Genomic DNA, 15,751 nt, shown 5'->3' with positions numbered 1-15,751 from the left:
AGTGGGTTCCAATCTACAATCAAATGCTGTTGTTTTTTTTAAAGGGGGGGACTAGGGAACCTGTGTCGTTTCAGGTGCTGATGAACTCTTATCAGCCTCAGTCAGCATGGGTAATAGCAGACGGATGGCGAATAGGACCCAAAAGGCAGCAGTCTGATTGGTCCTAGAACAATAGGATTCAGAATGCAGTAGTCTAATTATTAGATGTTTTGCAATATATAGTTGCAATACATAATTACGACGTAACAACAGTAGTCATAAACAATAAATAAAACATCAGGAAATGCACAACCACAGTTTCCACATAAATCATAATAAGATCTAAATTACAGATACCAAAAATTAATCGCAATAGCAGCAACAACCCCAACCCGACAAAGAACTCTAAACAATAGCTCAGTTCAAGAATGGTGGTTCTTGTTGATAAACTAGGATGATAAATTGTATGGGTGATGAAACAACTGTGGCCACATTCATGCCACATATTTAAAGCACAATAGCAGCACTTCGCTTCCCTCCCCAAATCTGGGAGCTTTAGTTTGTTAAGGGTGCTGAGAGTTGTGAAGAGAGCGCTGTTTCCCTCACAGAACTTCAGTTCCCAAAGTGGTTTAACTCTCAACCCTGCTTCACAAGGAGTTCTGGGAATTGTAGCTCTGTGAGAATACAGGTCTTCTAACAACTACAACTCCCAGGATTCTTTGGGGGAAGCCACGACTGTTTAAAGTGCTACCGTGGTGCTTTAAATGTATGGTGTGAACGTGGCCTTGGTATCATTGTATTTGTGTTTGACAAGTGACCGTGTAACATGTAGCCCTCCAAATCCTAGGTTAAGGTTACCCAAACTGCAGAAGGTCAGACACAGTCTCAGCTCATTAAAACGCTGCAGAAAGGAGATTACTTCGGGGAAAAGGCCCTCATCAGGTGAGTTGAAAATTACATTTTAAAATTGCTAGCATTCACGTTTGCTTCTAAAAGTGTTTATTATGCGGGATGGCTGAGGAGGTCTTAGGCACAATCCTAAGGGTGAAATTGACTAACCATTTTGCCCTAAAAATAATGAATATTTAACAAGAAGTGCCAACGAAAGAAGAGTGGCAGATGAAAATGATGGAATTTGCAGAACTGGCGAAGCTGACGGGAAAAATCTGAAACCAGCATGATCAAGTATTCCAAAGCATAGCTGTCAACTTTTCCCTTTTCTTGTGAGGAATCCTATTCGGAATAAGGGAATTTCCCTTAAAAAATGGAAAACATTGGAGTAAATTTATACAATATTTGAAAGATCATTGTAAGCAATTGACAACACTAGTAGAGATATCTGAAGACTTGTAATGAGAAACTTTTTACCTTTCTATATTTATTTAAACCGCGAGGTATTTTGTAATGAGTTATATTAGAACTGGAAAATATATAAAATGCGCTGATATAAAGGTTATTTTTGAAAGCCAAGAGGCAGGAGGGAACGAGGTTGACAGGCTCTAAAGAGCCAAACATGTAAAGTGGATAATAATGATGTGATTATATATGTTTAAATGGAAAATTAATGAAAAAAAATTAAAAATAAAAATAAAAATAATGAATATTTGTGCTGCCCATTTCCCCCACTGATTTATCCTCCCACAACTTGCAGCCTGAGTCTCTTCAGTTTCAGTTGTATTTAAGTGTTCTGCTGTGATTTGAGGGTGTTTTTTCTACAATGAAGCGGTATATAAACTGTTATCAAATAAATGATGTTTTAGCTTCCACTATGATCCATGACGGGAGGGTGGGGGGCAGATGAGCAGTGGCATCCCCCCCCCCACTGGTGCTGTGTTCAATGGGACAGGGGTCAGTGTGGTGTAGTGGTTGAGAGCGGTAGTCTCGTAATCTGGTGAACCGGGTTCGCGTCTCCGCTCCTCCACATGCAGCTGCTGGGTGACCTTGGGCCAGTCACACTTCTCTGAAGTCTCTCAGCCTCACTCACCTCACAGAGTGTTTGTTGTGGGGGAGGAAGGGAAATGAGAATGTTAGCCGCTTTGAGACTCCTGAAGAGGAGTGAAAGGCGGGATATCAAATCCAAACTCTTCTTCCTCTTAAGCATATGTGGCGCTGGGGTGCAAAGATCAGGCCACCCAGGTTGCCCAGTCCCAGGTGCGCAGGGGGGCGGAGTCGGCCGGCCACCACAGCGTCTCCCTGGCTCAGTTGCCCCCAAACTTGCAGCGCAGAGCCGCCCACAGCAGAAGAGCCCACCGCGGTGCTCCGACCGGCGGGCAGGTTCTTCCCTGGACTCAACTCTCGGGCCTCGGACTCTTGGCCTAGTGCCTCTGAGAGCCCAGTGCCCGGGTGCCCCACACCTCTAGCACCTATGGGTAAGACGGCCCTGACAGGGATGGAGCAAGGCATCTGTGAGGTTGCAGAAGCTTGGGTTGGCGCCGTTGGGCTCCTGCAGGCTGCCACTGCCAGCCCAGGGTTCCCGTAACCTTGCCACCACTGCACCTCATCCCTTTCATATTGAGCTCAGCACCTCTGGGAGATCTGTCCTGCTGTTCCGTCCTCCTCATGCACCACTTATGCCAATTGTACGCATGCTGACATCTAATACGCCATTTTTAATATCTCTGTATTGGACAGAACAATTTAGACAGTGTAATGCCTTGATTTATTTCCGCTTGCAGTGACGACGTCAGGTCTGCTAATATAATTGCCGACGAAAACGACGTGGAGTGCCTTGTCATAGACCGAGAGTAAGTGGCATCTTTGTGACTTTGTGCTGCCCACAGCCAAACAGCTCTTATCATTAGAAAGTTCTTACTAATGTTTAGTCAGAATCTTCCTTTCTTGTCATATGAATCTATAGCTTCATGTCCTACCCTCTGGAGCATGGGTAGGCAAGCTAAGGTCTGTGGGCCAGATCAGGCCCAATTGCCTTCTGGATCCGTCCTGTGGACGGTCTGGGAATCGTCGCGCGGATCACCAGCATGCGCACATTCTTTCCCTCTCCCTCCCTCTCCCTCACACGGCGCCTCCTCCTCCTCCCTCCCTCCCTCCTCCTGGCTTCTCCCCACCCTGCCTAGAGGAGGAAGGGGACTGGGCTTTGCTGGTGCCAGCAGCAGCAGCGCTCGAGCAGCCGCCATTTTAAGCAGCCCCTCTCCGGAGCCCTTTCGTGCACCACTTATCATCCCTTCACCGCCGCCAGCCCCTGCCGCTCGCAAGACACAGGTAAGCATCCACCAGGGCTCCTGGTGCTCTTGCATCATTTTTTTTTCCTTTCCAAAATATAGTCCGCCCCCCCCCCCAATGTCTGAGGGGCAGTGGACCGGCCCTTCTGAAAATGTTCGCTGACCCCTGTTCTGGAGCAACAGAAAACAAGCTCGCTCCATCTTGAAGATGGCTATCATGTTTCCTCTTAGTCTTCTCTTCTCAGGGCACAATTAGCGCTGCTTCCATTCCGCTGGAGTTTGGTTTCCGCTAAATATTTTGTTATTTGTCTGCTATTTGATGTAAAGTGATGTAGCTTAGGTAACTTTTTACTTCAATGCAAATGAAACAGGAAAACAATTTTTCTGAAAAAAGTAAGTAACTACTTATTGTTTGAGAAAACAGCAACAACAATGCAAACAATTACAAACTGCACAGACTCGACTGATTTCCATTCCTGAGCACAGGTGAACACAAGAATTTTCACTTCCATTTCTGGTTTTGTTGCAATTCCCCGACATCCCTACTAAAGGCGCAGAAAGTCCCGTTGTTCGTTGTAGGAGAGATTTTTTTTCATACCTTTCAAAATCAATGAAAATTAAGAGTCCATCAGAAGTTGATTCCTGGATCATATCCGAAATAAGTAACTTCCACTAAGTCCCTTTTCTCCTTTTCCACTGTCTTCTCTCTCCTGCCTGTCCCAGACTCCCTGTTTACCAAACATCCATCCTGGTTTGTTTGCACAAAGTGTGGGCACATTTGAGGATGTCAGCTATTTACTGAGCATTCATTCTCATTCGTTTGCAGGATGAGTTATATGATGTTGACTCAAGCAAATGTTATCTCACTTTTTCCAGTGCATTTTCCCACCCCTGTCCTTATCACAAAATGTTCAGGTTTGTTGCACAAGAGCACAAAATAGACTTTAATTCCACAACCTGAGTTTGCCAGTGTGCTAAATCATTCGTGGGAGATGAGGTTTCCTAAAAAACTGCTTATCCACAAACTGCTCATTTCTTCAAATCAACTTTAATCACACACCCTGAGTTTGCCAGTCCCATCTGAAAATAGCGACAGTTTGGAAACACTGCCATTCCATCCTCGTACCTCTCTCCATGTCTGTCTGTCTGTCTGTCTGTCTGTCTGTCTGTCTCTCTTTCTGTGTCCCATCCTTTTTCTTTCTCTCTCTTTCTGACACACCCTTCTCTGCCTGTTTCTTGTCAAACCGCTCTTGTTTTTGCAGTCAGCAAATATAGGAGGTTGATGAAGTTCCCTGCGGACCACGCTACATAGTGTGGTGATGTGAGTTCAGCTTGGTGGGTCAGAAGTTGTGAAGGCCTGTCATAGAGTGTTAATTTCCTATAATTGCGCTCAAGCAGGTGCAATCAGGTTTTTTGTTTTGTTTTAATTGGTTTTTATTAAATATTTTCTTGTGTTACAAAAACAAATAAACAAGGAAAACAGCGTCTCCATTTTCAATTAATAAAGTCTTTTTCATAGTTTGATTACATTTGGTATGAGACACTATTGTCCTAGACACCATGCGGTTGTGGGGGAAAGAAAGTGGGGGGAGAGAGGTGTGGAGGGCTAATGTTATTTCATTCTATCACATCGTGTTTGTGTAGGGTTTTGTAATAGATGTAACTCCAGAACTAGCCCCATTAAATATCTCCCAAGACAACAACACACATACACATGACAAGGAGCTCATAGATCACTTACTCTCAGCAGCTAGAAACATCATGTCAGGATACTGTGAGCTGGTTGCCCAGGGAAGTATAAAGGCAGGGAAAAGTTTCTTACGGTCCTTTTTTATTTCAAACTTTACAGAGAGAGGCTCTAGAACCAAGCCTCTTGGATAATGGCGTTGTCCCAAGTGAATCTCCACCCTCCCGTCTCTCCCACTTCCTCATTCATCATCATCATCACCTCCTCTATGGGTACCGCTAAGTGCCCTCTGTCTTCGAGCTCTTTGCTCTCCTACTTTTAAGGCCCGCCGGGTTCTGGGAGATGGTGGGTCTGGAATGCTTCTAGTGACAACATGTCAGCCAGCTGTTCTGACTCGCCCACAATTTCCCAACTTTTGCCCTCATCTGCCTCTGAGCCGTGACCTCCCTCAAACCCCTGTTGTAAATCTATACTGCCTTCCTCTTCCTCCTCCCTGGAAGAGTCTGGATGGGGAGGCGGTCTCCACCATTTCTCCTCTGCCCAGTTCCTAACACATTACAACTAGACTCTGGAAGGTCCTATCAGGAGTGAACATAGACTGCTGGTACCAAAATGTATGGGAAACTGCCTTACTAGAACATTCAACCAACAAACTTAAACTAGCACGGGGACAAGCAAAGGAGGATGCCTTGACCCCAATGTGGCTCCCCTTTATCACATATACAGCACAACAAGACAATGTCATCCCCCATAACAGCATATGCATCAATATGACAACCAGGTTTTTCAGTGCCTGCTTGTATTTTGGCCTCATGCAGTGTTTGCCCATTGAAGCTGTTCCGTTCAAACACAGCAATTATCTCTGGGTGTTTTTATTCATTACCATATGTCTGGCTAACGAGATCTAAGTAGAAATCAAAGATAATTCTGTGGTATATTTAATGGGGGGGGAAACAAACTGACGAAAATGTGTTCTCGTCGCTCCTAGCAATGATCTTCCATGTTGGTTCACTCCTTTTGTTCTGCAGAACCTTCAATCAAACAGTTGGGACTTTTGAAGAACTCCAGGCATACCTTGCGGGCTATGTGGCTACCCTGGCTCGGGACGATGAAAAAAGACAAGCTCAGTAAGTCTTGCAGCTGATCCTTGAAACTGCATGGAAAGTAACCTCTTCAACACTCTGTAGGGTTGGTGGCACATATCTACATTACGACAGCAGACCTGCTAAAAGGGCATACAGACTGCAGCGCCTCCGATTTTGGACTCATGGGTGACCCAAGTTGCTGTGTTTTTTGTCTGTTTATTTATTTACTTTCGTTCAGCATTTTCCAGCCACTTTCAAGTCCCACAAATCCACAAGCTAACTGAGACCTTGAAAATTCTTGCAGCATCTCAGATTTAGGGTGAAAGAGGAGAGCACAAAATATGGTCTAAAGTTCAACATCAAAAAAAAAAAAATGAAGATCATGGCCACTGGTCCCATCACCTCCTGGCAAATAGAAGGGGAAGAAAAGGAGGCAGTGAGAGATTTTACTTTCTTGGGCTCCATGATCACTGCAGATGGTGACAGCAGTCACGAAATTAAAAGATGCCTGCCTCTTGGGAGAAAAGCAGTGACAAACCTAGACAGCATCTTAAAAAGCAGAGACATAGAATCATAGAATCATAGAATCATAGAGTTGGAAGAGACCACAAGGGCCATCGAGTCCAACCCCCTGCCAAGCAGGAAACACCATCAGAGCACTCCTGACATATGGTTGTCAAGCCTCTGCTTAAAGACCTCCAAAGTAGGAGACTCCACCACACTCCTTGGCAGCAAATTCCACTGTCGAACAGCTCTTACTGTCAGGAAGTTCTTCCTAATGTTTAGGTGGAATCTTCTTTCTTGTAGTTTGGATCCATTGCTCCGTGTCCGCTTCTCTGGAGCAGCAGAAAACAACCTTTCTCCCTCCTCTATGTGACATCCTTTTATATATTTGAACATGGCTATCATATCACCCCTTAACCTCCTCTTCTCCAGGCTAAACATGCCCAGCTCCCTTAGCCGTTCCTCATAAGGCATTGTTTCCAGGCCTTTGACCATTTTGGTTGCCCTCCTCTGGACACGTTCCAGTTTGTCAGTGTCCTTCTTGAATTGTGGTGCCCAGAACTGGACACAGTACTCCAGGTGAGGTCTGACCAGAGCAGAATATCATCACCTTGCCAACAAAGGTCCATGTAGTTAAAGCTATGGTTTTCCCAATAGTGATGTATGGAAGTGAGAGCTGGACCATAAAGATCGCCGAAGAATTGATGCTTTTGAATTATGGTGCTGGAGGAGACTCTTGAGATTCCCATGGACTGCAAGAAGATCAAACCTATCCATTCTGAAGGAAATCAGCCCTGAGTGCTCACTGGAAGGACAGATTGTGAAGCTGAGGCTCCAATACTTTGGCCACCTCGTGAGAAGAGAAGACTCCCTGGAAAAGACCCTGATGTTGGGAAAGATGGAGGGCATAAGGAGTAGCGGTTGATAGAGGACGAGATGGTTGGATAGTGTTCTCGAAGCTACCAGCATGAGTTTGACCAAACTGCCGGAGGCAGTGGAAGACAGGAGTGCCTGGCGTGCTCTGGTCCATGGGGTCATGAAGAGTCGGACACGACTAAACAACAACAACAAGAGCAACATAAGATCACAGCATAGAAGCATTTTGTTGTTTTCCAGCAGAGCTGCTCAGCGATGATATCTTCCAGTCCATCTATGCTTTTTGTTTTTTGTTGTGTTTTTTTTTAGTATTTTGGCTGTGTTACCATAACATATGGCACCACTGTGAGTGTCACTGCGCAATGGAGCAGGGGGATTCCAATGCACTGGCCACAATCCAGAACCTTCCCCTAATTTTTCTTTTTTAGTTTTGCATTCAGTTCTTTGCATGTATGCTTTCCACTTTGCCATTCTCATAAATGATAGTAGGAAGCTCTTAAGTACAGCTGTTTAATTTTTTCTCAGAAATTCCTACCTGCATGCAATCTTAACCCGGGCAGCATGCAATTTTTGCCATTCCAGCCCTGGTCCAAACTGACTTAGCCTGGGAACAACAGTTTGCTTTATAGCATCACTATATGTGCACCATCACTGCAGACATAATGTCACCTTAAGTAAAAACTGATGTGGGGTGCATTAATTGTAAAGGATGGTGGCTTCAAATGGACTCTATCTGCTACTAGCACTGTATTTTTTCCTTTTAGTGCCAATCAGAACCATGGAAACACAGGCACCCGTCACAGCAATATTAGGCAGTCTCAGTATCGTTTTCATTTTGATCAGTTTTAATGGATTATCCAAAAGACCATTAATGCAGAACAGGAATCAGTGCTAAGTTGAAGGAATTACCATTGGCATTCTGACGAGAAATTATTTAGCCCTCACTTCATTACAACAAACCTACAAAAGGCCACTGAGAGATGCAATAAAAGCAGATGGCTGTTCATCAAACAAAATGCCATTTCAGACCCGAGGTACCCAAACAGAGAGATTGCAATCAATATTTAATGCCTCATGAAATGCTGCCACTAAAAAGAGACTTTCAGCAGAACAGCAGGTGACAGCTGGAATTCATCTGCATGTATTTTTGACATGTGGAGGGGAACTCTCAAAACTTCATTAGAAAAAGATCGCATTCTGTTCCTGATCAAATCTTCCTTTAAAAAACAACAACACTATTTTCCTATTATTTATGCTAACTTTTCTCCTGTAAGAAGACATGGAATTCTTTTCTCCTTTTACATGCTAAAGACATTCTAATTCAAGGACACCAAAAATGCTGCAAGATGTTCTTAGGAAGTCTTCTCCTCTTGAGACACACCTGCCATCGTTACTTTGATGACTTATCCAGGACAAATAACACACAACGCCTTTCCTCTGAGCCAGGAAGAAGCCATCCGTCCTATCCACACTGGTGGTTTCTTCTTAAAACTTCAGTGAGCTACGAAAAGGTCTTGAAACTGAGCTTGCAAAAACAAAATAATTTAAATGAATTTGGGGGTTCTTTTCCTCTGCCAGCTCAGTCAGAAAAGGGCCATCTGTGAGCTCATTGCTCCAGGTGCTTGAGGAAAGATACCTTTGAAAGACGTGGGGGAACGTCGAAAACATTTTTCAAAAAACATTATCAGACCACCGCAGCAATTCTCGGTTGCGCGCTCAGCGAGATTGAACTGAAGGGGGTGTTTTATTTCTTTTTAATGCAGAGTTTCTTCCTTGGAGCAGCTACCCAGCGACGTCTCTTTGGAGATGATACAGCTGAAAGAAAAAGTAACCCAGTTTCCTTCCTCCTGCCCGTTTCAGAACCTGGAAATTGTTGCCACCCTGGGTGTTGGTGGATTCGGAAGAGTGGAACTTGTAAGAATTTGCCTTTTAAATGTTTTGACTGCCGCTTCTGATCTGAATGTTTTGCTGTACCCGCGCCAGCGTGGATGATCTTGCATTTCCTAGGGCCTCAGGATTCCCATATTTTCAAGTGCATTCTCTAGCGCAGGGGTTCGTAACCTAAGGTCCGCGGGCCGGATCAGGCCCAATTGCCCTCTGGATCTGGCCTGCGGACGGTCCTGGAATCGCTGCTTGGATCGGCGTGATCATTCGGGCTGCGCCATTTTTTCTTTGCTAATTTTTTGGGCGCCATTTCCCACACACACACCGCAGCGGCGCCTCCTCCCTCCTTCCTCCTGGCTTCTCCCCGCCCCACGGAGGAAGGGAGCTGGGCTTTGATTGGTGCCAGCAGCCAGCCAATCCGAAGCCTTGCTGCCCGCTTGCTGACTCACCACCTGCCCTCCAGCCTCTTCACCTATGGCCACACTGCGGGCATTGTGGCGGGTGCGTCGTGATGGCAGCATTGCAGGGCTTTGGCTGGAGCTTGGTGCGCCTGCATGTGTCATTGAGCACTTGCGAGAAACGGTAGCTCCTCTCTCATTCTCCCTAACAGCTACCTTCCATTACACTGGCAATCGGCACATCTCACAAGCTGCCAATGCTGGGGAGGGGGCAGCAGTTGGCTGGCTGGCGGATTCCTCCAAATATATAAACAGGCTAAGACTCATTGCAGTTAATTGGGCCAAACCAATCAATCACCCCCCCCACCTGTTTCTAATGTTCGGGTTGCGATTGCCATTGCACAAGAGGGAGATACCAGCAGTGTGGGAATAGGGATTCCAGAATGATAAAAACCTTTATGAATAAAATCCTAAGTGATTGGGGGCGGGGGAGAGAGCAAACTACCCAATGAGGACTGAGCGTGCTCAATGGCCAATAGAATGCTGAAAAGAAAAGGAAAGTAAGGAGTGGAATTGACCGGCTGGAATCTTGAATGGCAGCACGTCATATTGCCACACTTTGTTGTAATTCTCACGTGTTAAATCCTCAGGTCTAGTGGCTTTCCATAGCTTCATATTCTGTGGATGCTTGATCCTATAGCCCTCCCCCCCCCGAATATCTTAGAGCAGGCTGTGGCAATCACACAGGGTCCCCGGACGTTTCACCGTCTATTGATCCCTGTGCCACCACATTATTTCTCGCTGCGACCACCCAGGCCCTACCTGGTACAATACTGAGTCCAGTCAGGGTTAAATTGGAACATAAACTTCTGTTTATTTATTGCAGTTTAACAAGCGTGTGGTTTCATAAACAGTATCAGTCAATTACAATCATGGGGTGCCTATCCTGACCTATAACTTCCTCTACCTGCTCTCCCTCACTAAACCACCTCTCAGATATTGACTTGTCTTCCTAGCCCCTAACTGTTCCTGACTCAGCCTATTTTGCTACACTAACTCAACCTACCCACAAACTCTATCCCAATTCACTCCCACTCCGACCAACCACCCAACTCCCAACGAACTCCCCCTTTGCCCCTCCCAGAGCTGGTTTTATAGTCCCTCTGGCTCCACCTCCCTGGGTTCTGATTGGGTAATTTGTTTAACCATTTCACCTCCAGCACTCTCATATGGTAACATCACATAGGCATGTCCAAAGTCTGTTTCGGGGGCGTAATCCGGCGAGCCAATTGGTTTAATCCGGCCCCTGTGGCAGTTTATTTCCTGGGGTAAAATCCTAAAAAATCCTCAACAACATCAGTCCTAAAGGTCGGCCCCCATGGCCCTTCACTTCATCAAATCTGGCCCTCTTTGAAAAAAGTTTGGACACCGCTGTCTTAGACAAAACTGATCATATTGAAGGGCATTTTTCTCCAAAATTCTTGTTAATTGTAGGGTTATAACATATATGGACGAGAACCCCTTTCCTATCAACATAATTTCCATTATGGCCAGCACTTATCATTCTGTTCTGTCTACTCTGCAAAAAATTGAGGGACCAGGGGAGGGTGGGAGCTTATGATTGTGTACAGTGGCGTAGCGTGGGTTGTCAGCACCCGGGGCAGGGCAAGTAATTTGCGCCCCCTAACCCGTGGATTTGTGCCCCCTAACCTGTGGATTTGCGCCCCCTAACCCTAACACCCAGATGTTGCGCCCGGTGCGGCCGGCCCCCCCTGTACCCCCCCACGCTACGCCACTGATTGTGTAGCCCCTTTAAACTGTTTTTCCCCCCTAATGTCAACTCAGGTGAAAGTGAAGAACGAGAACATAGCATTTGCCATGAAATGTATCAAGAAGAAACACATAGTGGATACCAAACAGCAGGAGCACATTCACTCCGAAAAGAAAATTCTAGAAGAAGCCTGCTCTCCCTTCATTGTGAAGTAAATTGCTTTCTCTGTTTTCTATTCAGCTTTAACCACTGTTATAGAAAATGACACAGCCTAGGTATGCTTTAGCTTAATAATTTTCCAGCTTGCTCAGATGCTTGCGTTTTATGGGAGGTTTTGCATTGTATTATTATTTTCCACTGGAAATTGTATTTTTAATAAACAAATTTGTTATTGTGTAAATCGTCCTGGGTGAGTTTTGCTCATAAAGGATAGCCTACAAATAATTTTAATTGACTGATTGATTTCCCCCCAATTCCCTTCAGATTGTACCGCACTTTCAAAGACAACAAATACGTTTACATGCTCTTGGAAGCCTGTCTTGGTGGTGAGCTGTGGAGTATCCTAAGAGACAGGTAATAATTAATCATTTTTTTTTTGTTTTCTACCTGAAGAATAACTTTAAAAAAAACAATTTAGAAAGAAAGAAAGAAAGAAAGAAAGAAAGAAAGAAAGAAAGAAAGAAAGAAGCATGCCTTAAGATCCATGCTCAGTGGGGCTCTGTACAGAATACAGGTTTTTAGAAACTTAACAGGGCAATGTGAGTTATCTTTTTTATTATTATTTTATTTTATTATTATTTTATTATTATTACATTTGTATCCCACCTTGTGGAATGCCCTCCCATCAGATGTCAAACAGATTGACAACTATTTGACTTTTAGAAGACATCTCAAGGGAAGTTTTTAATGGTTGGAATTTTATTGTATTTTGTTGGGAGCCACCCAGACAAATGGGTGGCTTATTATTATTATTATTATTATTATTATTATTATTATTATTAACCTTTCCTCCAAGGAGCTGGCGAACATAGTTTCCCTCCTCCCCATTTTTTCCTCACAACAACCCTGTGAGGTAGGTTAGGCCGAAAGCGAGTGACTGGCCCAACGTCACCCAGTGAGCTTCATGGCCATTTGAACCCTGGTCTTCCAGGTCCTAGTGCAGGGGTCTGCAACCCGCGGCTCCGGAGCCGCATGTGGCTCTTTTACACCTTTGCCGCAGCTCCGGGGCGGATACTAGTGAGGGGAGGAGGCGCATTGTGCGCCCCGACACTCCCCACTGTGGCGGGCGCTGTACTGGCTGTGACGTCGCACGGGGGCGGTGCGTGCATTAGTCACGCACCGTCCCGACATCACCTTCCCGCCCGCCCGCTACATTGTAAGGGGCATGTACGCTGGTCGCTGCATTGAAAGGGCGCATGTACGCTGGTCACTGTTTTGAAGGGGAGTGAAGAACACACACACACACACACAAAAAGGTAACTTGTTAATTTAACGTTTATTTCTATGAGGAGGAGTAATTCTGAGGGGTCAAACAAAGAAATAATAAAAAAGTGGCAAAAAAGTTATTTTTATAATGACGAGTTTTGCGGCTCCCAGTTTTTCCCCCCTTCGGAAACGGGTCCAAGTGGCTCTTTTTGTCTTAAAGGTTGCAGACCCCTGTTCTAGTCCAACCCTCTAACCACTACACCACACTACCCGTGGGGAAGTTTCTCGCATGGTCTCTAGACAAGGGGTTTCGAAATTACTAAAAGGTTTCATAAACTTGCAATAAGGGCCCCTCCAGACCTGTGTTTTGTTGCAGGTGCATTGTACAAGTTCTTGATACAATATTAATGCGTTAGTGGTGAATTTGTGCTGCTTGAGTGCTTCCCCAGTGCTAGCACATTATTGCCGTCCAGAGGGGCTAAAGGGTAACCAAAGTAGGAGAATCATAAAATCAGAGTTTGAAGGGACTTCCAGGATCATTTAGTCCAATGCAGGAATCTCAACTAATGAATCCTTGACAGATGGCCATTCAACCTCGGCTTAAAAATCTCCAATGAAGGAGATTAATACAGTGGTACCTCGGGTTACATACGCTTCAGGTTACAGACTCCGCTAACCCAGAATTAGTACCTGGGTTAAGAACTTTACTTCAGGATGAGAACAGAAATCGTGCTCCGGCGGCAGTGGGAGGCCCCATTAGCTAAAGTGGTACCTCAGGTTAAGAACAGTTTCAGGTTAAGAACAGACCTCCAGAACGAATTAAGTTCTTAACCTGAGGTATTAAGAAGTTGAATAATTTCAGGAGGAAGTTCTTCGATACAAACTGACTGGTAATGAAGCAGTGTGACTGCCCCCAAATGTTTGCACACACGAATAGTACTGAAAGTGGTTTTGGGCATGACCACCCCACAATAGCATCATGAGCACAAATAATCATGAATGTGCAATGAAAATGAAATCTGTAGGAGCCCTCAGGCTATATACTACAGCCTCAGACCTGCTTATTTAGACAGAGCTCTCCTTGTATCAAATAAAATGTGTGTGTGAGAGAGGATCTTGATTTCTGGAGCTCAAGGATTGCATGGGATATGGAGGAACTACAGCCAGTGTGAAAAAGATGGGAAATGTTTGCTTTATTTCAGAGGGAGCTTTGATGAAACCACTACAAAGTTCTGTGTTGGATGTGTGACGGAAGCTGTCGAATATTTGCATTACATCAGTGTGATCTACAGGGACTTGAAGCCCGAAAATTTAATTTTGGACGCTCAAGGATATATAAAGCTGGTGAGGTTGTGGTTAGTTTGTTTTTCTTTAATGCCCATAACTGTACTGCAGAGAGAAGCTTGCTTTTCATCCAGTGCCATGCCCATTAAATGGAATTTTTAAGAGCACTTAATCCTTGAAGCCTCTGTCACCCTCAACCCGAGGGTTAGGAAGGAATATTATTCCCCTGGGTGTGTCGATTCCACCCCCTTCCTCCCAGGTTACAATTTTAATTCACAAGAATCTTCCTGTAAATTGTGTGCATGGTCTAAGCGGAAGGAATGATCCTTGAGGTCAGCAATTGTGGGAGGCCTCCTGGGTCAGATCTGGGCCTCTGAGGAATATAGTTTACCAGCCCAAAGTCAAAGGGAACATTCACAAAAAAAGGAAACTTCCTTGCACTCCACTCAGGTAGAGTGAGGATGGAAACCAGCAAGCCACCTGTACTCCCCTCCTTCCATGAACCACCCAGTTTCCGATTGACGAATTGCATCCATATTTTCACGCAGACTCTTCATAGGTTCTTGACATACCTGTGTGCAGAAGAACCAAAATGCCCCCTCAAAATGCTAAGGTGAAAATAGGATAATGGAAGGCCCATAGCTCAGTATGTATGCTAAGGTCAAGATTCAACCCCTGGTGTCTACAAGTTGGGCTGGGAAAGACTTTTGACCGAAACCATGGAGAGCTGCTACTGGTTCGGGTAGACCAGGGTTTCCCAAAGTGGGGTCTCCAGCCTGGACTACAACTCCCATCATCCCTAGCTAGCAGGACCAGTGTCACTGCCTCCTGTGGAAACGAGTTCCATAATTTAACTATGTGCTGGGGCAGTAAAAGGCTTTTCTGGAAGTCAGTGTAGGCACCAAGCTGCCAGAGGGAGCAGAACAGATGGAAGAGAAAAGCAACCTTTCGCCATCCTTTCACCATTTTAAGTACAGTGGTACCTTGGTTCTCAAACGCCTTGGGACTCAAACAACTTGGAACCCAAACACTTCAAACCCGGAAGTAAGTTGTCAGGGAACTGACATCGGAGCAGAGGGGAGAGGCGGTGCTTCCCGATTCTGCGGAAGAAGGAACGAGTAAGGGTAGAGAGAGAAGGTCATCTGGGGAAGAATGTTCCGGTGACACCAGGAAGAAGGAAGAGGGAGGAAGCACCTCGGAGGAGAGGCTCCGAGATGCTGGCACTGAAGGTAGTGAAGAGAGTGGAGGGGCACCTCTGGGCACGCCCACTCTGCACAGAAGGGTTACGCGCAGAGAGGCGAGGCGAAGGGTGTCAGTCAAGGAGCTTTTATGTTGGAGGAAATTTAGGAAACACCCACTCACGGATTCGTCCAGCGACTGAGCAGCAGCAGCACCTAGGCTGCTCAGTCAGGGAAAGACACCACCAACTTCTAAGCAGTTTGGAACAGCTGGAGGTTTACACACAAGCAACCCCATTTCCCGTGATATAAGTGTTCTGGTTTGCGAACATTTTTTGGAAGCTGAATGTGCTCCGTTTTGAGTGTTACGCTTCCGTTTTGAGTGTTACGCCGAGGTCTGTCTGTTTTTGCTATTTATTTTGCGTTTTTATGGCTCTTTTGTTTTTGTGACTGTGTGGAACCCAGTTCAGCTACTGATTGATTGATTGATTGATTGATTGT

At 45.3% G+C, this 15,751-nt stretch overlaps 1 protein-coding gene across 1 annotated transcript in view; it reads left to right on the top strand.

Annotated features, from left to right (window-relative positions):
• Window positions 1-15,751, top strand: part of PRKG2 (protein kinase cGMP-dependent 2) — a 72,594-nt gene that overhangs the window by 46,131 nt on the left and 10,712 nt on the right. Inside the window, exons 8-14 of the mRNA XM_083458703.1 lie at window positions 827-921; window positions 2,655-2,723; window positions 5,874-5,972; window positions 9,074-9,224; window positions 11,438-11,574; window positions 11,847-11,936; window positions 13,991-14,132. Coding sequence (XP_083314829.1) covers window positions 827-921; window positions 2,655-2,723; window positions 5,874-5,972; window positions 9,074-9,224; window positions 11,438-11,574; window positions 11,847-11,936; window positions 13,991-14,132 — 783 coding nt within the window. The remainder of the gene's footprint in view (window positions 1-826; window positions 922-2,654; window positions 2,724-5,873; window positions 5,973-9,073; window positions 9,225-11,437; window positions 11,575-11,846; window positions 11,937-13,990; window positions 14,133-15,751) is intronic.

Source organism: Podarcis liolepis (assembly GCF_965112155.1).
Source record: "Podarcis liolepis genome assembly, chromosome: 9".
In the NCBI taxonomy this organism is placed as follows: Eukaryota; Metazoa; Chordata; class Lepidosauria; order Squamata; family Lacertidae; genus Podarcis; species Podarcis liolepis.
Note: the sequence above shows the minus strand (reverse complement) of the source record. Positions and strands in the feature narration are given on the sequence as shown.